The 25,973-nt window shown below is 44.8% G+C and overlaps 1 protein-coding gene across 1 annotated transcript in view; it reads left to right on the top strand.

Moving 5' to 3' along the window:
• Nucleotides 1-3,279: 3,279 nt before the first annotated feature.
• Nucleotides 3,280-25,973, top strand: part of LOC148592956 (structure-specific endonuclease subunit SLX4-like) — an 88,530-nt gene continuing 65,836 nt past the window's right edge. The window contains exons 1-8 of the mRNA XM_088533006.1: nt 3,280-3,670; nt 4,448-4,705; nt 5,535-5,709; nt 6,315-6,524; nt 7,370-7,584; nt 8,693-9,006; nt 9,869-10,148; nt 11,095-11,139. Coding sequence (XP_088389132.1) covers nt 3,280-3,670; nt 4,448-4,705; nt 5,535-5,709; nt 6,315-6,524; nt 7,370-7,584; nt 8,693-9,006; nt 9,869-10,148; nt 11,095-11,139 — 1,888 coding nt within the window. The remainder of the gene's footprint in view (nt 3,671-4,447; nt 4,706-5,534; nt 5,710-6,314; nt 6,525-7,369; nt 7,585-8,692; nt 9,007-9,868; nt 10,149-11,094; nt 11,140-25,973) is intronic.

Below are 25,973 nucleotides of genomic sequence, written 5' to 3'. Positions count from 1 at the left end.
CTTTATCCTTCCATAGGAGGTATAATGTGAAGTTTTTCTGTTTTCAATAAGATGCTCTGTAAAATAGGAGGTTAGTTTCTATAACACTTAAAAAACAGGGGCAGTTTTTGTCATGTAAGTACCAATTTAAAATTAATTTCTGCAACGTGATAAAAATTTTACTAGATATAAAATGTTTTGCCTTATGTACGAGGTACTAGTGAGGGGGGTTGCTTTAAAGGAAACATGAACATGATGCACTGATGGGTTATGAGGGAACATAAGTGGGTAGTGTCTGGTAGACAATGATGCTGGTCATTGCTAAGGTTGCTTCTTAAAATCTGTTTTTTTTTTTTTTTTTTTTTTTTTAGCCGTTATTTTTTGCTTGTTAATTTGTCATTGCTTGTATTTCCCTATCTGTTTCAGTTACCCTTGTCTGGCATAGGAAGACTGACAGAGACTAGAGCAGAAAGGTTAGTACCTGATTTGGAATTTGTCTTCTACACTTATATTTGTGCTCTGCTCACTGAGTAACTCCTGTTCTCTCTCCTCGGTATTATATATTATATTGGCACTTCCACAAAGCCAGAGAACCTGCACTGTGCAGCTCTTGCATTATGTCTCAGTAGGAGAGAGTGTGCCATAGAGTTGTGGTTCTGGGTTCAAGCAAGTTATTAGGAAACAAGATGGAAAAAGAAAGGGCAGACTATTCATGGTATCATGAGTCCCAACTTTCTGCTCAAAATAGCAGAAAATAGGGTCAGCTCTCGAATTGCGTTGTGTTGTTCAGGACTTTATCTAGCCTGATCTATTCTGACTTCCAAAGAGCTGCGTTGGGGGGGTTTGTTGTTTGTTTGTTTGTTTTCTGCAGGAGCAGTGCTGTTCACTGCTGGGAGCAGTGCTGGGCTGAGCAGATCCTGAGTAATATTTGAATTCACACACATATTTAAGTACACAGGTACTTGTGGAAGTGGCTAAACTTAGCACCATTAGAGCATGTGCTGTCACCTTCTCCCACCCTCTGAAGCTTGGAACTTGAGCAAAAAGAGGAATTAGTAAAAATACACTAAAATCTAACCCTTTCCTCCCAATTTCTAGGTTCCATCTTCAAGAACCATCTAGGTTCTTGCTGCTCTGTGCTATTTTGACTATATACATCAAAAGGTTCAGTTGGGCTGTAGACCGAACATCTAAGTGGATAGGTAAGTGCTGCTGTTTATTTTATTTGACCAGCTTGTGTGATTTGTAGAGTCCTAAAATCTTACAAAATTAATCGAATTCTATATTGAAATAAATAATTTTGCAAAACTGTTACTTGACAAGCTCTACAAGATGGTGCCAAAGGGGCTTTAAGGTACATCAATAACAGCATGATCAGATGTATTTAGAGGATCCTGGTCTGTGCCTACGCCTCACTACACGTCTGTAGATGGAGGAGTAAGATAGATTAATCCTTAGGTTTGCATTGCTTATGCATCTCACGTGATCTGCCTGGGGCATTCAGTATTAATTGCAAACAAAAGTTTAACATCAGGAAGTCACCGTAAATAATATGACATGTGTAGGCATATGTCTGTGAGAGTTATTTAAAGCTATGGAGGATGTGAGATTCTCTGTGTGCCTCCTCCTACTTAGGGGGAAAAAAAAAAAAAAAAAGGTCAATTTGTAGTGATAACTACTCCAAGATTCTGTCGGAAAAAAATAAATTTATGAACTGGTTACAGAAAATGTCAATTTCTCTCTCAGGAAATGATCTAAGACTCACAGCAAAGTCCTCTGCAGGTTTGGGAGGTTGAATTTAAAATAAATTAATCCATTAACATCTGTAATTGCTTATAGGAAAGGCTGACCTGTGAAAATGTGTAACCAGCATTCCTTAGCCTTGCATGGCTGCAGCCAAGCCATTTGAGAAAACAATCCTGCTTGTGTTCTTCCTGCATTTTGAGTCTTTTGGTGCCCAGAGCTTTATTGGAGAAACTGAACCACAGCTGCTGCCATTCCAAATGAAACACTCTGTTTAAGTTTTGAAAGAAATGGATTTGGGAGTCAATATAAAAGCTCCATTAAAATAGCCAGAACCGTAGTGAACATATGGCTAGGAAGAAGAGGACAATCAAAATGTCTAAGAATAGAAATCTAGTTCTAGTGTTGCTCAGGGATTGATGGCATTTCCATATGGATGTTATTGTACCTATTGCTGTTCCAAGAAATCACTAGCTAGCACTGTTATTCTTACTGTAGAGAAAGTTTAAGAAACTTAGTTAAATCAGTTTTTTTTTAATTAGTTTAAGAAGCTAATTTAAACCAGCTAAGAAAGAGACAATACTTTTATCTGGTGTATGTGACAACAGTTTATGAGACATGGTCAGTGTCTACTGAGTAGCCAAAGGAGGAGGTAAGAACACAGAGGTGAAAGAAGGGTGGGCACATTTGTTAGATGTGCTCTCTCATCTGTCCGAGAAACTCTTCTGCAAGGCCAAGCACTGCTAAGCCTTACTCTGTGAGCTGCTTTTCAGCATGGGGACAGGCTCTCTTCTTTAAATATGCTGTGTCACAAAATGAAATTTTGCACTCCGAGTGACAGTCTTTCCTCCCCACCTTATGGGAGTGAATACATTCATTTTTGCTGTGTTATGTAAATGTAGATATGGATGCATATACAAGTGGGACATCTCAAATTCTGAGCTCCAGGCAGGATTCTGACCTCAAAGGAGAGGTCAGCATGCTTTTGAATGTGGCCTGTGTCTGTCTGTGCTGAAAGTACAGTATTAGTGTTTTGGGTCTATATGTGCTATTATACTTATGTGCTGCAATATTTTATATGAGAATCTCTTCTCCTTCAAAGAAGAGTCTTCAAAGAATGTCCTCTTTCAAATTGGTACCAGAGGCCTGTTTCACACTGCATCTGCGTATACCATCTTACATATCCACCTTTTAGAGGTTTTTCCATTAAAGGGCTTCAGTAAATCTCTCTGAAGCCCTCTAGCGTACCATGAAGATCCTACACATGCTTTGGGCAGATTGAAATGCTTCACTTCCATTCCAAAATCCTCTGAACAAGAAAGTCATCACTGTGCTGAGTGAAAATAAGCAGGGTCCTTGGAGAATGTGCTGCACTAAATGCTATAATATATTCTATGCAGATGAATTAATCACAGAGGAAAGTCCACCGTTGGAACAGTGGAGAAGTGCTGGCGTCTGAAGAATGAAGGCGGCGAGCCAGAGAAGACGCAGCCCTGACTGTTCCTGAGATCTTTCCCTGTAGCGCTGCTAGGCAGCATTACTGCAGCCTGCAGCACCATGGATGAAGAGGACAATGAATTTAAAGTAGTGTGGGCAAAAATTGTCGGTAGGGCAAAGAAGAAAGCTGAGGATACTGAGGAGAAAGCTGAGGATACTGAGGAGAAAGCTGAGGATACTGAGGCAACAAAGAAGGTTCAGAAATGGACAAAGACCACTACAACAGGCAGATCTGTTCCTGGGAGCCAAATTGATCATTGCTCTCCAGTAGTGAAGGGGAAAGATTTGCCACAAAATTTGGGTTCTAAGGTGCCGACAGGGATGCGTGAAGAAGACGATGATGCTGTGCCCTGCAGTAGTGGTGGGACGTCACAAGAAGACAGGAGAAGCGCTTTCCCTGACAGCCAGCTGCGCACAGTGACCAGTTACTCTACCAAGAGGAATCTGACAGGTGCGTGCACTGAAATCTTTCAGACAGAAAATAGGCTAGTACTGAAAAGACTCAGTTCAGTAGAGCTCTTTAGAAGTCTGGAGGAGGTATGCAGTTCTTCAGTAAGGTGAAACCTAAGTGCTGAGTGATATATGAGGGAGTCATTACCTTTTTTTTTGCGACTTCAGAATGTAAATCATCCCTCAAATCATCAAGAAGCAAGTTTAGATTATATCAAAGTGTTTTTTTCACAGTGTGTTATTGTATTGAATGTTGAATTATGTTGCCATTGACTGTCACCAAGGCCAAAAAAATAAATTAAGAAAGGTTCTGGGTTAATTCATGAAGGATTGGTCTTTCAGTGATGACTAAATATGATGACCAGAAGGCAGTCACCAGTGCATGAAATCCTTAAACTGACAGCTAAGGTCAACCAGGAGAAGGATTATTTTGTACTTGTTCTGCCTGATACCCTTTCGTAATTATCTACTAGTGACTGCACTCAGAAACTGGGCTGGTGAGATCTTTGGTCTGATCTCACAGGTTGCCTCAAAGCAGAGCGGAGATACACTGAGCTGTTAGCCTGCTGCTCGTTACCACCCCTCCTTAGGAACACCTGTTGCTTGGTTCTGAGCCTGAAAGTCCGAAGCATGGATAGGGCTTGAAGATCAGAGTAGAAACATGTTCATTTTTTTTGACTATCTCAGGTTGCTGTTTTGGGAAGCTTCCCAAGAGCTCCCTGGGCAGCTCAGTTACCTGTTTAATTCTGACTGGGAAACTGTGCTTTGTCCCCTTCAGTGAATGCTCCGAGTGACTGTTCCCAGACTACACTATCCTTCCGTCCTTCACAACCAGAGACCTGCTCTTCAGACACCTTGAAGACACCACTGCTGCCTGGGTCGAAGGTGCGGGCAGCAAAGCTGGCGGTGGAGGGAATGCAGCACTTCAAGAGAGTGGCACCTGAGCAGCTAAAACATAGCCTGGGCGATAGCTTGCCAAAGGCTGCAGCTAGCAGGAATTCCTCTGATGAAAGCGAGGAAGAGAACCCGGAAAAAGGTACGTTTCTGCTGTTATTTAGCTCCTGTGTGTGCATGGAGAGTGCTGAGGGCTGCTTAGGGTGATTGCATGAGCAGCAGTCTGGATTCCTGGGCTTTGTTCACAGCTGGACAGGTGGCTTGTGTGATGCTGAATAAGTCGCTCCACATGTCTGAGAACTTGCTTTCTCTATTGATCAATGTGTATTGATCTCTATACTTCTCTCCTAGATCTTTTGTGAGGCTGAAATTTGATTTTATGTTAAGTTCTGGAGAGAGAATTTACTTTCTGGAAACAGGTTGAGATTCTAAGAGCATCAGTAAATCCAGTCGTTCTTCTCGGGGGCAATATTGTGTAGCTCATATAAATATGACCTTAGTTACTCCGTGTCTTCTGTAAATCTCTGAGCACTTACAAAATAGGATGTTCTATGCAGATGAATTGAATCCGTAGCAATTTGAATTCATAGCACTTTTTTGGTGTTTTGGTGCTTTAAAAGTCAAGGCCCCTTTAAAAGTCAAGGCCCTGCTGGTTCTCTATGGACATGAGAATTTCCTGTGTTTAATATGTAATGTTTAAGACCCCATGTTCTCCCAGAAACTTCATCTAAAACATAACTCTCCTTTTGGTTCTGATACATAATGTGCGATGAACCAATTGCCACCTTCCACTCCTGGGGTAGTGCTCTCCTGTACTGTTTGTGCATTCCCTTGTGAGAAATGAGATGTGAAGATGCAACAGGAAGATTGCAGGGGTTTTTTAAGTTAATAAAATAATCATGACAAATATAACAGTTTCATGCCTTTCACTACAAGATGTTTAACTCTATCATCTCTCCCTTCTGTGCCAGTTACCCACGATCTTCCATCCACAAAGGACGATGGTGCTTTGGCTTTTGCCCTTCAGCAGAAGATCAAGGAGGAAGTCCCGGAAAGCCTAGAGGAGAAGGGCTTGTTTTTTTGTCTGATCTGCCAGAAGGATCTTTCAGCCATGAACACAACACGACGGGGGCAGCACGTTAATAGGTGAAGCACTAGCATGAAAGGCCAGTGTGGCTTTCAGCAGCAGTGCCTTAGAGAAGATGTAATTGCAGACTAGGTAGCAAAGCTACTCGTTAGTGTCCATTTCAAAATCTGCCCATTTCAACACCATTTATTCATTTATATAATGATTTCCTAAGAACATTTGGTATGTCAGCTGTTTGCAAATCTGAGCTATTCGCTGAAGGAAAGATGTGATACTGTTTTGCAAGATGAATAAATACATAGACTATGCACTATATACCTTTGTAAATACTATATATAGGCACTATAGACCTTTGCTTTCCACAGGTAATGAGAGTGGAAGGCTAAGGGAAGGATCCTTGTGTTTTCTTTTGTCAGAATGGTGTGGGCTTAAATTGATGCCAGCACTCTATAACAGTTTCCTTAGTGGTAAATATCAAATACTGTTAAAATATTACATACAGCTAGCTCTTTATAAATGAAAAGTCTGTGCTTCTCTGTAAAGAAAGTATTGTAAACACCTTGCTTAAGTAGTTGGAGTTGCTCAATTACAGCATTTCAGGAGGCAAGGTTCAAAAAGAGCATTTTATTTTATTTTGTTTTGTTTTATTTCCATCATCCTCCAGGTGTCTGGATGAGATGGAGGCAGCAGAGATCTCCTCCTCCAGCAAACCAGCAATCCCTGATTGTCTCGTCTGTGGCAAACATTTCCAAACTTCCGAGAGCCAAACTACTCACTTGAAACGCTGTGCTGTGAAGATGGCTGTTCCTCCTAAAATGCTGCTTCAGGCACTGCAGGTGTCTCAGTTTGGAGTTGCCTCTCCTAAGTATCCCAGGTAAGATTTTGGTGAAAATCTTGCTTTCCTTCAAAAGTGGTGGATGACTATGAGTCAGCAGACAGGAGCAAAATGGGAAGTAAATAATCTTACACTAATTTGTCAGAAATATTTATACTCTGAGAGGTAATTATGTAATAAAGCTGAATAGCGTGGTTGAGCTTATTAAGCAGAACATGCTATATGAGCATACAGTCTCTTCGGAGTATCTGTGTTTCCAAGGCCTCAGCTTTTCGGCTCGTTGCTGTCCTGGATACATGGGCCTTATCCACAGAGTCAAGGAGGAAACATACAGGCTGTTTTGAATTGTGCTGGGTGCAGAGATGTATCTGCTCTTTGGGATTTGAGCAACATGTTCAGAGTATAGCGAGTGGTGCCTGCCTGAAATGTATCCAAAGGACTTTTAAGTCTTATTGTGCTGAGGAAGGGCCATTGCTTGTTTACTGTGGAAGTGTAAGATTGGCAGAACGGTTTTGGTGACGATGTTCTTGACTTCAACCTGATTTTTGCCCTTTGATACAAAGTTTAGGTTTGAGGTAGCAGATGGTTAAGGCCATTCCTGCCCTTGCAAAAAAAAAAAAAAAAAGGCAGTTTGTCAGTGCTGCAGTCTTATGTTTATCTTTCCAAAATAAGATTTTCTCCAAATTGCTGTGAATTCCACGCATGATAAGAAATCCTTTTCTTTCCTCCACAGAAAAAAGTACTGTTGATGCTTTCTTATTATTCTGGATATGGGAATCTCTCTGAGGAAGGGGGGCAGCTGGTCTGAAGTGCTCAGGGTTTCTTGTCTCTGATCCAGTTATGTTAGGTTAACTTGGGCTTTCTGCTGCATTCTTACGTTTCAGCAATCAACCAAACATATCAAAACGCAAAGAGTTCTCCGGAGATGACTCCAAGGAAATGAAAAAGAGGATCAAAATGGAACCTCAGGATGAAGATCTGCAGGTTGCTATGGCAATGTCACGCTCTCTCTTGGAGCAAGAAAAGCGTGAACAAGCAGCAGTAGCTGCAAATATGAAACCCGTGGCTGCCTTGCCAATCAAATGGAAGCCTGGATCAGGTATGTGTCACCGTGAGTGTCTCAGGCTATACTATTGGAGGAGTGATGTAACAGCCTGCTCTTCACTACCAACTTTTCTGTTGGGCATAGGGGATGACAAGCACACTTCTGTTTCATTTAAGTTGTCCGAGATGGAGTAATGCAAAGTATCCACATACAGATAGCCAAGGGAGGCTGCAGGATGTTTCACTGAAATCCATTCTGAGTCTTATATTTATTTCACTGGTTGATTGTTTCAAAACTATAGAATGTTTTTAAGATGAGTTGTTTTTTAATAAATCCCAAAGGGAAAACATGAAAAGACCATTGTTATTTTTTTTGCAGTGCATTTTTCTTATTCACTGTCCCATACCCTTGATTATGCAACTTTTTCATCCTTCTCTCCTTGCTCTGCTTTCTTTCTGAAGTATATGTGCATACAACTACACACGTTGAACCTGTGGTTTGCTATTTAAATGCACAAAAATGGTCAGAAAAGAAGCCAGTTGCCCTGGGGGAAGGTTGAGTTCTGCACATAGGAGACACTTTGCTCTTCGTGGCTCTCCTCAATCTCTTCCTGCTGATAACCACTGCCAATTATATTGGGAATTAGGAAGTCAAAGGCAGTAAAGAAACAGACCTGAGAAACAGACCTGACAAATGAGAGCTGTGCAGGATTCATATGTGCTGTGGTTTGACATGAGTGACCATCACCAGTGATCAAGACACACCAAAAGCAGTCCTTCATGGCTTTGGAGTCTTTTTTCTTCTCTCTCTCTCTCTCTTTTTTGAGTGAAGCGCTGCTAACTCGCCAAAAGCACTGTACGCTCACTGTTCAAAGGGTCTGGAAGGTAGCCTGCACATAGGTATCAGTTGCTTTCATAGTGATCTGATTTGACAGCTCAGCCCAGCAGGACCATGTGTGCACGAATAAGTCTTCCCTGAAGGTTTGTTTCTCTGGCAGAAGTAACGGGAGGCTTGGGACTTATTGCAGAAATCTTGTGTTCTGCTGTAGTTGCATTTTGATCATTGCCAACTGCAACACTTGAAAAAGCTGGCAGGTTCAGTTCCTCTGCTTATGTGTTCAGCTGTTCATTTATTTGGGTTTCTTTTGCTTTTCTTTTTAAAGAGAAAAGAACACGTAAAAGAGGCCCAACTACTCCTCCACCGTTACTGCTGCGGGATCCAGAGACAGCCCGCAAAAGGACTGAAGAGCGAGCCGCCATGGTGCTTGCACAAGAGATGGAATTCCCTCCCACTCCTCGGCTTCCCACCAGCAGGATTTTGGAGGATGGATCTGAGAAAACAGACTGGCTCATGCCATCGCCCAGAAACAAGGACTGCCCTTTATGGAACAGCAGTGCTCTAACAGGGCCCTGCGACCCTGAATCATTCTACACTGCTGAACTGACCCCTCCAATCGTACCTTGCATAACTGTGCAGGTGGGATGCTCTTTTCTCCTTCCTCTGGTATTTGTGTGCCACAGTTTACTTGCTCTGTAGCCCTTCTCTTTTCTGCCATTTAAGTGAGTCACCCCATGCTCTGCGTGCTCTCTGCTCCTGCACAACTGTCCCCTGGTCTCACACAAGTAGGTTTGGTGATCTTGAACTTTCGCTTCTCCCTTTTGGACAGGAGGCTGAGGCTTGTGTTGCCGTGCTGTTCTTTGGGCTTTTGGAAGACAAAACAAATGGGAGCAGAGCACTGAGTGAGAGGGCTTGAGCCTCTTCATTTTGCCACTAGCTTAGCTATTTTTACAGTAGCCTGACTCTTGTGTTCCTTCTTGATACTTTTCTCTGACTGATTACAATCAGAGCCTTTCTCTTTCTTTACTCATGTTTTGTATCAAGGCAGCAAGGAACAGTGTGGAAAGTTCACACTGAAGATGGATGCTTGTGTGTTACACTGAGGAGGGGGTGGGCACTCCTAGGGTTGTAAAGTGAAGCGTCTGCATTTCAGGCTTTCCCCATGTATCCCCCTGCCTGAAGCTGCATGCAGGACTGTGATCCAGTTTTAAACCGGGCGGTCTCACTCTGTTATTATCCAGATGTCTTGCCTCTCGTTTTTCTGTAGTTTTATAAATGCTGCCTACAGAAACAGACAGGACCTTTTAGTCTGTCGCCTTATAGCACTATCTTCTTGGAGAGCAAGTATGTATCTGGGGATCGCTCAAAGTATTTTATTAATATTTATTAAGATATTTTGAAAGTATGAACTAGAGATCAATTCAGAGACTGTACTCTGAACTCTGCAAATACATACAAAATTAATTTATTGATGTCTTTTTTTTTTCTCTCCTTTGATCAGATTTGTAAGTCAGAGACTTCTCTGCCATCAGTGGGATCTGATCAACCAGAAGTATCTCAGCAACTTCAGCCTGATCTCAGTCCTCATTATCCTGCTTCTCCAGAGACTGGAGAAAAAGCTGCTGATGAAGCCGACTCAGGCTCTGAACGGGCTGGACAGATTTCGTCTCAGGGCGAGAAGGTTCATGTTGAGACTCTGCAGCAACTGATTGAGTTGGCCATGGAAGCACAAACTCAGTGGAGGCTTGAGCTTAACGACGCTCAGGAAGTAGAGCAGCCAAGTAAGTTCTGGCAGCCTCATGAGCCTCCTCTCTGGTGTCATCAGCTGTGAGGAGCCACGTTTAGCCATACTGAACTTGGAGAGCAGTGGCAGCAGCCGCAAGATGATATTGTTGATCCAGGGGGTGATATTTGGGGGCATTGTTCTGTAGTAGGCTTTAGGTACAATCAAGTTGACATTTCTGAAATGATTCATAGATCCCAATATTTAAGAAGAGCTCCTCTTAGACAACAGCTTCTAAATTTTATTTTAAAAATCCTTTAAAGGTGTCAGATGCATTTCTGCCAGCCGGGGGCCCAGACACGGCCAATCGTGAGGCAAAAATACATCCCCAAAATATATGCTCTTTTCTGCCTAGTGGCTTTTGCCGACAGCACTGTCTTACGAGGTTTCACCAGAAGAAGACCTGGTGAAAGAAGAGCGTAAGAGATGATGTTGTGTTGGTACATGGATACACAGTCCCTGAAGTTGATCTGTACAGGCTGAAAAAAGTCCACCACCTAGAATTCCTTCAAGAGCAGCTCTAACTTCCCTGGTTACAGTGGTGTGCATTGCACAACGGCACATTCCAAGACCAATGGTAGCCTTAAAATTGTCCAACCATTTAGCATAATATATGCACTGTGTGTCTCCTGTTCACTCATCAGTGAAGACTATGGTTGCTAAATCTAATGTCTCTCTGCTTTGTACTTGACTTGGGTAAAATTCCCTCAGTTCTCCTATTAAGCTGCAGCAAATGGCTGCTGGTCATATGCCAAGAAAACCAAATGCATCTGATAAAGCCAAGAGAGGGAGGCTGAACCGTTCAGCTCAGAAATGTCAGCCTGGGACAGGAGTCTCTTGGGGAGTTGTCATGGCAAGGAAGAAATGGCAGTTAAGAGTTGCCACTTCATTCTGTCTTACAAGAAGGTTGTACATGACTTGAGATGTGCCTTTTCTTCTTTGAGGAAAAGAATTGACTTCCAGTGATTCTTCACTAAGTGGCTTTGCCCTTCTACCCATAGAGAAGAGATTTCCGAGAAGCAACGATATAAATGTAAGGACAAATGTTATTTTTCCCCTTTTTTGTATTGTTTATTTGCACTGTATTTTTGTATTGTTTATTTGCACTGTATTTTTGTATTGTTTATTTGTTAAAAAAAAGCCTCTCCTATTTGATTAATTTCCAGAAGTATGGAGTATTTCCCATTCATTTTCACAGAAACAGAGATGTTTAAGCATTACAGTCACTCACAGGAATCATCCTAGGCAAAGCTGAAGTGCAAATACGTGATGTTGCATTGATGCCCACAGGCAGGCTTGTGGGTGTTTCAGAGTGTTTGTCCTACTTAATTTAAAATAACAGGTAACATAAAGCAAATTTGTGCATAATTTACACAAAGAGAACCAGGTTAAATATTGAGGCTGTAGTGCATAGAGTATTTGGGGGTAGTTACTAGGGATGTATCTGCTCAGCACTTAGGTAGTACTCTGCTTTGATGCCCAGCCTAGATGACACAGGCCACACTTCCTGGAGACCAGGAGAGACAGAACTGTCTGGGGTTTCATCCAGGCTCATGTACGCACCCATTTTGCATGGTTCTGACCAGAACTTTGTCAATGCCTCTCCTCTTATCTTCCTTTCCAGTCTTTCTTTTGCACAGAGAATGGTGCAGCCAGAATATTTCTGTTCTTACTTAATTTCCCCATTTTCGAGTCATAATTTTAGTGTCAGCAGGAAGGCTGTTCTGGGCTTCCTGCCTGGAAAGCAGTGCCTGCCTTCTCGGGGTACCGTCTTGCAGGTGTCCTACCTGCCAAGAAAAAGAGAGCAAGAAACACCTAACAGGTTTCCAGACTGAGCTTCCTGTCTTGCCCTTGGAGAGCAGTCCATGACGTGCAGAGTCTCCTCTAGCCCACCTGTGAAGCCTGGAAGAAATGGCCCAGCGTGTGCTGCTGTTTCCATGCTAACTGGTACTGGCTCCTTGCAAACACACTGAAGCAAGTAGAGAGGTTGAGTTCCCACTGAACCAACCTAGAAACCTGCTAATAAAATAAAGAGCTCTGCTGTTTCTGGTGGAACTACATCTCATGGAGTTGGATAAAACTTGCCTTTCTTCCAGTCTGCGCTAGGTTCAGAAAGTACAAGGTCAACAATTAGTGTCTCAGGTAAAGCTGCTTTCTACTTACAGTCAGGCAGCCTCCCTCAACCATGGGCTGCAGGTATTTCACGCTTCTCTGAAGCACTGGCCACCTCCAGAAGCAACACTGCTACCTAGGGAGTCTGAGTCTTTAGAAGATTGCCTTGTATGGGTTTGTAGTAGGGGTAGTGCCAGACATTAAACTAGTCACAGATCGCTTGGGCAACCAGCCTTCCCCAAACTTTCAGTAAAGGAGTCTAAAATTATAAGAGTAAATACTTAAAAGTAAATAAATAAAGGAATTTTCAAAGGAGATTTCAGTAACAAGTGCACAAGTTCCTTTGGACTAGATACCTGCATTTCTTTTATTCCGTGTTGCCCCCTTGTTGCAGAGGGCTTCTTCCCAGGTGTCATTGCTAGACCAAAACAGTGAACAAGAGAGGAAAGGCTCATTACCTTGCCCCTGGGTCATCCTCATTCCTCTTGCTCTATGCAATTGTTATGAACTGAGTTCAGTTCCATCAAGGTGGGAATTACAGCTTTCAAAAACATGGTGGAAGACAGCAGAGCAAGAGGCCAACTGCAGGCAGTGGCTCTGCCACATCAGGAAATGATGTGGTAAAGATCCGAGGACGATGATGTGCTGTAATGCAAAAGGCTGTTCCACAAGTAGAGTGGAAGACAGCATGTGACTGCCTCTTCACAGCTGCTAAGCTTTGAAGAGAGGAGAAGGAGGGAAACAAAGCCAGAGATGTGTGTTGGACTAGGTTGCTTACGTCTCTTATGGAAGACCTTGCACTGATAAGGATTCTGTTAGTCCTGAGAAGGCAAAGGCAGCCATACCCACGCTGGGACCCAGAGTACAGCAGTGCTGACAAACTGGGCTGTTGCCTCCTTATCTGCCAGGAAAATGCCTTACAGCTGTAACAACTCCTGTCTTTGTGTCCCTTCTATGTTCTAGTCCTCTTTCAGGATGCTGGCAGAAGATTACAATATCATGGTCAACAACGCCTACTTGAGTGATATCCAGTTTCAAGTGGACTCGGGAGAAATCCTTTATGCCCATATGTTTGTGCTGTATGCACGCTGTCCACGGGCTGTTCAGCTGGTAAGTACTGCTGTTAGACTTTTCTCTTCCCCTCGAGTAAAGCCCCTTTGCAGTAACAGGAGTTTGACCGTCTATTCCAGACTGATCACAACAAATGAGTTAGTGATGCCGTACAGTAAGCACAGAGTATTTGGAGATCCAGTGGCAAGTCACTCTGGACCTGCTGATTACGGAGTAGACAGTATTTACAAGCTGTGCTTGTAACTAACCCAAACAGAGGTCTGTCACTCCCACAGGTGCTATGGAGGTAGCTGCATTGACCTGTGCCTTTGGCAAGGCCAGTGAAGTAATTTCTGTGTTTCCAGAAGCATTTTGGTTCATACAGTTTCCAGCCTGCTCCTGTGCAATTTCCTGCAAAGGCAATGAAAGGCAGTGGGCTGAAGACAGGAACTTGCCCTCTGACAGAGCTGCCACCAAACCATACCAACTTCTTGACAAAGTTTTGTCATTCTTTCTGGAATCAGTAGAATTCGTTTTGTCCTCATGCATGATTACAGCAGTTTCAACTCAAGGTGCTTAGGACCATTTATGAGGGGTCCTTGAAAGCTTCAGGGTACAAGTTAACAGCTGTATGGAGCTCCCTATTCCCCAGGGAGCTCTGTATCTCTGGTCATTTTAGCTTCCCTCTGAGGCATCAAATCCTGGCCATAGGAACAGACTTTGACAAAAAAAAAAAAAAAAATTAGTGGCCTGATAGAGAGCAGATACTGCTGGTGGTGTTCCTTTATGAGGAAGCGGACCTTGTTTGCTTTCCTTTTACCGCACAGGTTTACGACGAAGGGATATATGTGAAGGTGAAGGACGATGACGACGAGCAGACGCGCCGGGTGCTGCTGAGCGATGTGACAAAAGAGGCAGTCCTCGCATTCCTGCGATATCTTTACACTGCTTATACTGACATCCCTGCTAGAATTGTGCCCCAGCTGAGGGCTTTGGCTACCAGGTTTGTATCATATGAGTGTGCTTTGGGTCACCTCATGCTTTCAGCCACATGGACTTTAACCTGATACCTTCTGTTGTGGTTTCAGTGGATTTCACAAAACTCATTTCACTTGAGATGCAAGTACCTCTGCTTCCATCTTAAGTGAAATATGAACACACGAGCATCTTATCCTCATTTTTTTCATGAATCTTTCTTCAGGTTACATCTGCTTGAGATTTTCTATTTTTGGTTTATGACTAGAACACTTTTGCCAAGTTTTCTCTCATGATTTTTAATGACAGCTGATGGTGGCAATGGTGATGAGTGTAATTCTCAAAGCATTGCCCTAGTGACACACTTAATCTGAATGAGACTTGCAGAATGTGGATGCAGGGAATGCTAATTTGTTATGTCAGTCATGATCCTAGACATGTGTTAGATAATGAACTTGAAACAGCAGCAGATGAAACACATTCTATCGGATCAAAATCACTTAGTTCTGGAAATGTAGGTGTCCTCCTTTTAAAGTAATTCTGAAAAAGACCAGGAAAAAAAATCTGCTCTTTTATGTTGATAGTCAGTTAAACTCATACCTAATCAAGGAGAACTGATTATCCTCTGTAGTGGCAGCGATGCATTGTTTGGAATGGGGGAAATAAGTGTGAAACCTGAGAAGATTATGGTGACACGGAGTGAAAACCTGAAATTGTTATTGACTTTATTAATGTTGAAACTGCATGTCTAATTTGGCACAACAGTTTCACAAATTAAATTTAACTTTCTTTACAAGACTCACTAGATTGATCAGGCAACTATAACGTTTTGGAATTTTGAATGAATTTTGAGGGAGATTAACATTAACATTTCTGTTACATTCTTGCAGGTTTGATTTAAGGGAACTTGTGCTCAAGTGTAAGGACTGCGCTGAAGAGAGCCAGGCATCTTCTGGAGTGGATCCAGAAGATGATCTCCTCTCTGCGAGAGATGATGAAGATAATGATAACAGAGCTGAGAACTTCAAAGAGCTCCTGAACTCAGTGTGGGTGGCTGAAGATGAGGAAGAAGAAGCTGTGCTAAACCCTGCATGCCAGAAGGAAGACGACAACGGGGTGGGTGAACAGGAGCCGGAGGAAATATATGAGTTTGCTGCAACTCAAAGAAAAATGGTTCAAGACAAACTGGAGATGAGTGAAGGCACAGATTACAACATCTGTAGGGATACTGAGGTAGCCCAAGGTGCGAACCAGCAGACTAAGAAAAAAGAGGCAAAAAGGTCCGTATCTGCCTTGATAAGCAATGACTTCAAACATCTGAGGGAAGACAATGATGTGGAAACATCCAAATGTGACTTGTCTGAAGAAGAGAAAATGCAGAATACAAGTGGATGCAAAAATGTGAATGCCACAAGCATCAATTTTGAGTCTTGTCAGTTTGAACCTCAGATGTGGGTTAGGAGATGGGAAAGTGGGAAAGATTTCAAGTTGTCTCAGGCTTCACATAATATGGGAGGAGACGACCGCTTGGAAGAACAACAATTCACCAACTGTTCACTGCACAATGATACTGATAGGCGTGAAAATTATAAATGCTTATTTTCCAAAAATCAGATAGAATACAGTGAGCCTTCTCCAATGAAAGAAGTTATCAAAGAGTCAGGAAAGGCTGTTAGCGAAAAACATGTTGATGTTAATGATTTGCTTCCTTACTCCAAGTCACAAAAAGACCTCTCTCCACACAGGGATGGTTTTTTTGGCAGTCCTCCTCTCAAATCTTCTATGTCTTTTTATCCTGCTGTTGGTTCTTCACTTATGTCTTCAGAATCGGATAGGAAATTTCCCAGAGAAGCAAAAACACCAGAGAGAAATCAAAAACCATTCCTGTCTCCCAAAATAGCTTTCCAGAAAGCCAATGAGCAGGACATTACATCAGGAAATCGGAACATAGAGAGCACAATTTCTCCAGAAGAGCTTTCCTGCACTGATTTAAACAAGCATAAATATGCTTCAGTTTTGTTCAGTTTTGTCATAAAAACTCCAGATGTTGCAGTCCAGAACAGAAAAGAGGCTGATATTATTGTTTCATCTGCTGATGATGAAATGGAGCTAGAACAAGAGAGGAAGTTACCAGAGTCTGGCTCTCCTGAAAGTTTCCTGAAGCCCAGATTCTGGGAAGTTTCGGATAGTGAAGAGGAGGAATTCCCACAGATGCTTTTTTTAACTGAGAAGGTGTCAGCTTCAGCAGATGCCTGTCCGACAGACCTTGCAAAGACTCCCGGTGAGAGCTTGTATCTGTACAGAGTTCACTGAAGTAGGTTAAATTGTTGTCATTTTAGGTGATCATCCTGTTTGTTGTTCACCTGCTATATTGAGAGGGTGTTTTGGCCTTCTCATCCAAAGCAGTCAGGGCCAGGCACAAGAAGGTACAGTCAGCTTCTGATGTGGGGGAGTGCAACTAAATACGTGGGATAGTTGGAGCGTAGCCATTTGTGATCCATTCATGCTGCTGCTTTGACAGTGATCGTATGCATTGTAGAAATGATGAGACATTACCTGGGAGGGGAAAAAAAATCAAACAGCCTTCACTTTGCATGCTAGGGAATGATTATTCCTTGCAGTAATGGGTCTTGTTTTTCATGCATTCATCACTGATGTATGTGCTAACAATTACACGAAGACATCGGGTAAGCTTTGCTTCCAGTGGTAGAAGATAGAGGTTGGCTGGAAGTAGGTGCCTCTCCTGCCCACGGGTAGGCTCTCTGCATATTTTCCTGCAAAGCTCTTCTGATTTGCCTTTGCTTTGACTTGCCCTGCCCTTGTGTTTGCTGATTGTAGGCTCTTCCAACAGATTTTTGTGTGTCCAGCACTGGTCCCAACTGGAGGACACAGTGAGCGGTTTCAGGACGCACACAAGACTAAGGGCCAAGCTGCTCTTTGCCACCAGATTGCACTTAGTGGTGTCAGGAGCTGGGCCTTGTCTGCTTGAATGTCTGATGACACAGAGAACACTAGCCTCTGGGGTCATACCCTTCTGGGGTCAGCTGCTTACTAGGACAGTTCCTTCCATCTAAGCTCTAAGAACAGCAATTTATCCCTTAATATTTATTAGATATATTACTAATTATACTATCGTAAGTAATTAGTTTAACAAGCAGGATTTAGAACATGACCTGAGACTGACTGTGCTTCACAGTATCAGGAAATCAGTATCACTAAATCAGTATCTAATTCAGGCCCCCAGAACCTTGACTTGTTCGGTTTCTTCTGCATCAAGTCTCTCCTATGCAATTTTCTTCCTTGGGAAAGAACCACTTCACAGAATTCAGTAAACATATATTTTTAATTACCTTGCAGCAGTTCTATCAAAGCCTCCAGTGGGCTTTTTTATTCAGACCTAACATATGGCTCAATTTGTTTTCTGATTTAAAGACACTAAAAAGCAAATATCCTAGACCCAAGGAAGACGAAAGTGTTGATCTGTTCAGTATAAAGGTATTTAGTAGAGCAGCTTGCAGACAAGTAGTTCTTCTTAAACAGTTACTAGATAACATTAAAATATCTGCCACCAGGAGGGGAAGATATCATCCCTCCTATATCCTTCTGTACTAATTCTGATGACAATTTCATTCTGTTGCAGAACCTGCCTGTCAAGAGAAGGACAAGTCTCCTGAGACTCCTATGACACCAATGCCAGCTTACTCCCTTATGAAGACCCCAGAACTGAAGAGGGAGTTGAGCAGGTTAGCACTGCTTCTACAAGTATATCTACAAAAAAAAAAAAAAAAAGTGCAAGTACATCTCTTTATGAGCAGAAAAAATACATGGAAGTTCCATCTCCATATGAGGAAGAACTTCTTTACTGTTTGGGTGTCACAGCCCTGGAACAGGCTGCCCAGAGAGGTTGTGGAGTCTCCTCCCCTGGAGATCTTCCAAACCCGCCTGGATGTCACCCTGTGCCACATGTTCTAGGTGTCCCTGCTGGAGCAGGGGGGTTGGACTAGATGATTTCGAGAGGTCCCTTCCAACCCCAACCATTCTGTGATTCTGTGAGAAACCTGCTGGTAGGTGGTGTGAAAGGCAGCTACTGTGCTAAAGGGGAAAACTTGATGGTTTTCCAATGTCATGCTCTTCCAGCTGGCCACTGAGCTTCCTGGCCTGGTCACATTCCTGAGCTATAGCAGTGGAAGGCGCAGCATTATCTTAGGCTTAAGTCCTACCTTTCTCTTTCAGATTTGGAGTTCGTCCTTTCCCAAAACGCCAGATGGTGTTAAAGTTGAAGGCCATATTCCAGGATCCTCACCAGGACGTGGATACGGATGTGGATACTGACACAGAGGATGATATCCCATCCTCCCAGCTTCCCCCACAGAGGCCTCCAGCCAAGCGCCGTAGGCAGCTGAAGACTAACGGGCATGTTGGTGGGAAACGTGCCAAAATCTCCAACTGTAGACAGACACCAACTGTATCTCCAGAGAGGAGCTCTCTGGCAGCTGATAAGGAGGAGCTGATGCTCTCATCATCTCAGGAATCTTCATATTCTCAGGAATCTTCATCCTCGCTGGATGGCAGTGACGTCTCTACTGGTATACAGAGGTAGGGGAACAAAATACTAACGAAGGAGTCTACTGTGCAGCACAGAGATGAGCTGGGAAAATGGGAAATATAAGTGTCAATGCAGAATACAGGGGATCTGTACTGTAGGCAGCTTCCCTGAGCTTTTGTCACTTGAAGTAAGTTCTTCTGTTGTGCGTTTCAGTCTAATTGCTAGTGAGCTATTCTGAGAGCACAGAAATGCTCACGGGTGAAACTGCACATGGGCAGAGCTCAAAGCTGGCACTGCAAGGAGCCTCGCAGGGTGGAGTGAGAGCCTGCAAGAGGAGCAGGGAGCGCTGCTCGGTGAGCACTGCGTGTGGTGCTGCACAGAGCAAGTGTGTCAGCAGTAGTGCAGCAGGAGCAAGGAATGCCGGGCAGCACCGGCACAGCTCGATGTGCAGGTTTGCAGAACACGTGGCGTGTTCTGCCTCCCTCCCTTTGGCAATTGCTGGTGTCGGAGATCCTACACAGGGCATTGCAAGGGTTGGCAGCCAGGGACTTGGGCATCTCTGAGTGTGCCCTTGATGACCAGTGGTTTCCTTGATTGTTTTTTGCACTTTTTCTCACTTTTAGTTCTTGTAGCAATATATCCGAAGATGAGGAAGAGGAGCTCCCAGCTTCTCAGACAGCAGCCCAGGAAGCAGATACACTGGACGCAGTGGGAAACTGCATCATTTCAAATTCAGTCCTGTACCACAAGGTCCTCTTTTACGAGCCAATTGAGCTGGCTGCACTGCACCGAGAGCTGAAAGCAAACGGCATGAAGATTTCCAAGGCAAAGCTGATGGATTTTCTAGATGCTTACTGTATCACCTTCACCACGGCTGCAGAGCGGAAGGAGAAGGAAGCCAAAGGCAAGGGGAACGGAAGACAGAGGAAACGCTACTGAATGGAGCCTCTCTCCCATTTCCAGCGGCAGCTGCAAAGATCCCTCCTGTTGGTGCACTCCCCTGCTGCTTCTCCTCTTTATCTTTGTTTTCCATTTTTTCCTAATAAGTTTTAGTTCCCTAATAAGATCTTTTTTCCTGAATCCTCAGACTCTCCAAGTAGTTATTTATTCAGTATTTGAGCGGCCCTACTGATTGCTACGCAGGGGACATTGTGGAAATAAGAGGCCTTTGCTGTCCTTGGTTAATCTGGTGGTCTCTGGTAAAACTCCTCAATCTGTGTGCAGCTGTTCTTCTAAACTATTTCTCATGGCTTTGCAGTGTCCTCTAACACCAGCAATTGTGTGAAAGCCTGGATTCCAACATTCCGCTGTGTGTGTCCAACATGTAGCAGGTATTGGCGTGCTGGGATCTCCACGATATAATCTGCTCCATTTTCTGAGGGCTGTGTTACCTTGTCTTTGTAGTCCGATCAGAGCACATCCTTGACAGAGGTGGGGTTTTTTGTTTTTGTTTTTTTAAGGAGATGGTATTATAGTGATTAAATCTCTTCCTTGAACAGTCTCTTCTTAAACCTATTGTAAAAGAAGTTGTGAACATCATCTGGAACTCTTGGACAAACTCCTGGACCCTAAAAGGTCATCTTTTATATGTATTTTGTGAGCTCTTCTGACTTTCATGTGTTTTGAGAGCTTTGAATCTGAAAAGGTCTTGGCAAAAAGGACACATTGTTATTTTTTTAAAAAAAGGAGCCACTTTTGTAACGTATTTATGTATTCTGGAAATTATTTATATTTTTGATATATTATAGCCTTTTTATTTAATTTATATAAATAAACAGAATAAGATCTTGATGATAAACTGTAACAGGTAATGCCTTAGGAAGGCCCGGGGCAGCCTAAGCAGCAGTCCTGGGTCTAGCTGGGAGCAGTAGTGGCTCCACAGTGAGCGCTCTGGCTGGAAGGGTCCTCAGCAGAGGACGGAAGGACAAGGTGAGTCGTGGCACAGGGGCCCAGCAGCAAGGAGAGCTGGAACAAGGGATTGCTGCGCAGTGGCTGGAGAGAGGAAGATCACCAGGTTTGTTTGAGATGGAGAGCACCAAGGTAGGAGAGACTCCAGGTAAGGCTGGGGAAGGTGTTTTGGTTGGCCAGAAGGAGAGATGGGGGAAGACTTTCTTGCAGAAAAAGGCCAAGTTTTGCCTTAAGTGGCATTCTAGGAAATACTGTTTCCCATAATGTATCACATATTTCTCTCTTGTCAGTCTTAATATGTGAAAATAAGTAAGATCCCTTTCCATCTTCTCTGCTGTATTCCTAGTCAAGACATTTATCATCAAAACTTTTGCAATCCATTCTTTCTTATATCTTGACCTTCAGCAAATACAGTGTTACACTTTGGGCATATAAATTACAATCGTTCAACTAATAGGACTGCACCATAAGAAACTTGGTAGCATGCTAAGAAAAAAAAAAATTTAAAAAGAACAGTTACTGAAAATGCCTATATCCTCTTTTATCTGTCATCCTTAAGCCTTTCAACTAAACACTTTGCCTAATGAAACAAAACAAAAATTTAACAACTGTGCCATTCGGATTGGAGATAACATTTTGCAGAGGCTTCTCTCAGTATTCTTGTGGCTACAGTTGACAAAATTAAATGGTTTTCCTAATTCTAACAATTCTCCCAAAAGAGGAAAAATGACTTGCAGCATGTCAGATAGGTCACAATGCAGCCTGCATGCTGCAAATTATCAGAAAGCCATTATTCATTCTCCTGCTCTGTTAATCTGTACGCAAGGGTGTCTCTTCCAGCTAATATTAATGTTTCCATCTGCCAGTGATGACGTTATCAATCAGTTTCATTTGTATACTTTTCTCTGTTTTTGTATGTTCCTAACACAGGGTCATATCTCTCTTGGAAAATCCATTGTCTCTATAAGAAAAAAACCTTTTCAACAAAGATTTGAATTGTTTACTATGTTAAAAAGTAGCCAATATGTTATTGGCAATGCATAAAGCCCTTGTCCTACCCCAACACACCTGATGAGCTCCAAATGAGCTTTGAAAAAAACCACTTCCAAATGTGTGTGACAACGAAGTGATCTGTGTGAGTGCCTATGGATACTAGTAGAGCAACTTTTGCAGCTACTGCCTGTTGTTTTGTGCATTATCACATTTCCTACCTACAAAATCGGTAGGGTGATGACTGTTGTGCCCTCCCTTTCTACCCGACCAGTAACTCCCAACTATTGTGTTTACAGTGCTAAAGTTTAGGTACCGAAGTGCTAAATACAAGAACAGCCTTGTGCTCATCCAAGGGCCTCCTGGAGCCTTTGGTAGCTCCATGCTGGTGGATTCCGTGGGCTTTGGTCAGTGACCTGTGCGCTTCAGCTCCATGGTGGCCATACGAAGGACGGGGGGAGGCCTGGCCACGCAGGTCCCACAGAGGTTCCTGGGGACACAGGTAACGCGTTCACGGTGCGTTCCGACCTCCCTGCGTGCGGTTGCTCTTCCCTTTCATCTCGCCCCAGCCGCGGTGGTGGCTGACGTGTGTCCCTGGCGCCTGGGCCCCGGTGCCGGCAGCCCTCCTGGCGGCCTCCCAGGGCAGGTCTCCGCTCTCCTGCTTTGCCCCTCTGCTTTCGCTGGGGACCTCGAGGGCCAAGAACCTTCCTCCTGCTCCTGCACGAGGCTCAGAAGCGGCTCCCCCGCGTGACAGCGGCGCTTCCCCCACGGGGGAGCCGCGTGCTGCAGGTAACGAGCTTGCCCGCCGTTCATACTCGGCAGCGACGGGCCCTGAACGGCGAGAAGCGCCTCGTAACGCGCCCGGACAGCGCCGAGCACCGGCAGCAGCGCCGCCGCCGTTTCACGTCGTCCTCGCAGGCCGCGGCCGCGACCGCCGCCTGCCATTGGCCGCCGCCGTCACGTGGCTCCGCCGCCGGGCTGTGGGTGAGCCCGGAGCGGGTAGCGGCCCGGCCGGGCTCGGCCCGGCTCGGCCCGGCCTCGCGGCGGCCGCTACGCGGTCGGAGCCGGCCCCGCGGGCCCGGGCAGCGCGGCTGTCGCCTCGAGGCCGCGCGTCGCTGCTCTCTGGACCCCGGCGCAGGCGCCCCGGCGGGGCGGGCGGCCGGGCTCTGCTCTCCCCTTTCCCTTCCCCCGGCAGGAGCTCCGGGCAGCGGCGGAACCTGATCTCCCACATGGAGCAGGACGAGGAGCGGTGGCTCCGCCGGCTCCAGGCGCCCCTGAGCAGCGCCCGTGCAGGTAAGGGCCCCCCGCGCCGTCCGAACCGGGTCTTCTGCGGCTTCGGGCACTCCCGAGCCAGCCGCGGTGTGGGGTATTTCATAACCCGCTGTGTGTTTTATTGCTGTCTGCATCTGCGGGTGTTTTAGCATCCAGCCTAACTTACATTGAGGAATTCTGCAGCTTGCAGCGCTTTGTGAGGAACCACATCCTCTGCTTTGAAGCTGCCTTCTACTGGTTCGCTGGATGCCCGTGGTTCTTGTTTTGGAATAAACAGCGCAGGGCAGATGGCTGCCCACCCTCTGCAGGACATGCGTGTTCTTACAGAGCTCTGATATCTCCCATCAGATGAACCTTTCTTGGGCGGAACACCCCGTTAAATCATTTCTCATACAGAGGCTGCTCCAAACCTGGGCATCCATGTTACCTTTCTGTACCTTTTCCAGTACTATTAATTATTCTAGCACATCATTTCAGTCCCATGTCATTGCTCCAAGCCATTTTTAGCTCTACTGTTCGGCTGAAGTTCAGTAGGGAGCTGTTATCTCCCAGCTGCCTGCATTGAGCCAGGGGAATCTGCACTCCCCGGTTAGCAGGAACCACGTGTGCCTTCCACTGCTGCCCCTGCGCTCACGTCACCGCCACTCTTGGGGAACTGGAGCTTCTTGTGCCCAGAAGGTGACATCGCAGGCCCTAAGTGAGTGGCTGCAAACTCCAATAGCTGGGACCGGTCGCAGCTGCTCTTCAAATGCAAAGATGATGGATCAGGGACTGGCTGGCCATCTCAGACACAGACCACTTCCCTAATGGGACAAAAAAGTGAGTTTTAGTAACAAAAGTCTTGTAGATCAGCTCCTACGCAGGGAATCTGATATCCTGCCTCTGATCAGCTGCATAATTTTGGGAAAGCTCCTTCCTCTCTCTAAGCCTGTTACTGTGGCAGCGTCTTCCAAATACTCTTGGGTGCAAATAGCAAATGGAGGCTTTTGTAGCAACGATGACCTTGTTGCATTGCAGCAATGGTCAGAAGCATAGAAATGTGCTGTGAAATAGATACAGGTTTACCAGTATGAACATCTACAGATACTAGCAGATACTGTTAAATCTCTTTGCTTTGGAGTCTGTTTATATAATAATACTACAATACAGCTGGTTGTTTTTAAGTGCAGATTTTAAAAAGGCTGCAAGGTATTCACATGGATCAGCAAGGTTCAAGGTGGTTGTCGTATAGAAGTTGAACACAAGTTGTAAACGATTCAGATGATGAAAAAACAGATTCCTGTGCGTGTTATGCATTTCACATTTTTGAGGGATCCTCCTCTTTTAAGTGTCGGTGTTTTTCATTGGGCAATTCAGTGCGATTCGCCACCTAACCCAGTAACATCTATCCCAGAGAACTTGGCCTTTGGGGCTCAGTACTAGCAAGTGCTATGCTGGAAGGTGAGGAATGTGATCTGACATTTCTAGAAAGCTAAGGTTTTACCTTATGTGTTAGTTTTTAAGGGCTGTATATAAGGGTTTTGTCTCTTGCTTAGTCCCTGCCTTGCTTTGTCTATTTGGAAACACAGATGAGAATATGAAGGCAAAAGTAAGATTGTTTGGAATAATTTAGCTCTCTCCCTATACTATGTTTCCTGTGTCTCTAACATTTAGTTTGGGTTTTTATTTTAAGTAGTTGGTGCTCAAGAATGGCATTTATAGTACTGTGCAGCAAAATATTACTGTGACTTGGCTTAGTAGTAATTGTGGAACCGATGCAATGTCTCAGTGCCTCCTAACTGGAGTATTTTCGGTATATTTGTGCAATATTTGCTTGCAAGTTCTTGCAGGATTTTCTTAAGAGCATTTCTAATTCCCATGAAGCGTAGCAACTTAAGAAAGAAGTTGAATAAACCAGCAGAAGTGTTGAAAGACACAAAAACAAAGGAGTTTTTCATGTCAGTTTTTGCAAGCTTCAAACCTTTAGACCTTTAGCCACAACTAACTCAATTGCTTTTGAACACAGTCTGAAATTAAAATGCAGCGTGTGATCTGAGCCCAAACTAAATGCTGTGGAAAGGCAACATCCGTCTTCCTTGTCAACTCCAGGTAGCAGAAAGCACAAATGAAAGGTAATGCTCTGTCGCTTGCCCGATGGGCTCTGTGAAAGCCTGAGCGATGGAGCTGTCCACCTTCCAGCTTCATTGCAAGCAGGAAGGGGCTTGTTAAATCCCTGGAGCAGGAGGATTTAATGGACTTTAGCAGCAGCTTTGTGGCCCGCAAATGACCACTGCGGGTTTTAACCACAGAGCTGAAAAAGCAAATATTTGATGCTCGCAAGCAGAGGCTCTGTCTTTATCTCCTCAACATGTATGTGTTTCTAGCATTGGATGTTTCAAAGACCTTAATTCTTAATAGAAGCGCCCCTCCCTGCTGTAAGTTTTCGTGCTTTGGCGCTGTTTTTGCCCGAGAGCGGGTGAGCGGTGTGCCCAGCGGATCGGTGTTTTAGGGTTTTACTCCATATTTGAGCGTTTTTTTTTTTATTTTCCCGCGCTCGGGGCGGGCGGCCCTCAGGGGGCGCCGTTGGCGAGCGGCGGCCGTTGGGCCCGGCTCGCAGGGCGGGGCCCGTCACCACGGCAACCGCTGTGGCGTCAGGAAGTCTGTGTTGCGCCTGCGTCGCTCGGCTCGGACGCGCCTGCGCGCACCGCCCGAGCAGCGGCAAGCGCGGGCCGTTGGCGCGCGGTGCATGCGCTTCGCTGCGGTCCTTCCCGGTGTTGTGGCGGGGTGCGAGGAGCGGAGGGAGCCGCGGCTGCGGCGGAGAGGTCAGCGGCGGGCCGGGGGCGGCGAGGACCGGGCGGGAGCGGCGGCACCGGCGCCCCCCGATCCCCTCCGCGGGCCGCGGCTCTGTGCTTAATTCTCGGTTGTATTTTTCATTTTGAAACACCCGCTGCATAGATTCCTGATTTGTATGTTACTGTGTTTGCATACAAG

Source organism: Tinamus guttatus, unplaced genomic scaffold, assembly GCF_059628265.1.
Source record: "Tinamus guttatus ecotype Peru unplaced genomic scaffold, ASM5962826v1 Tinamus_guttatus_pri_ptg000474l, whole genome shotgun sequence".
Lineage (NCBI taxonomy): Eukaryota > Metazoa > Chordata > Aves > Tinamiformes > Tinamidae > Tinamus > Tinamus guttatus.
Note: the sequence above shows the minus strand (reverse complement) of the source record. Positions and strands in the feature narration are given on the sequence as shown.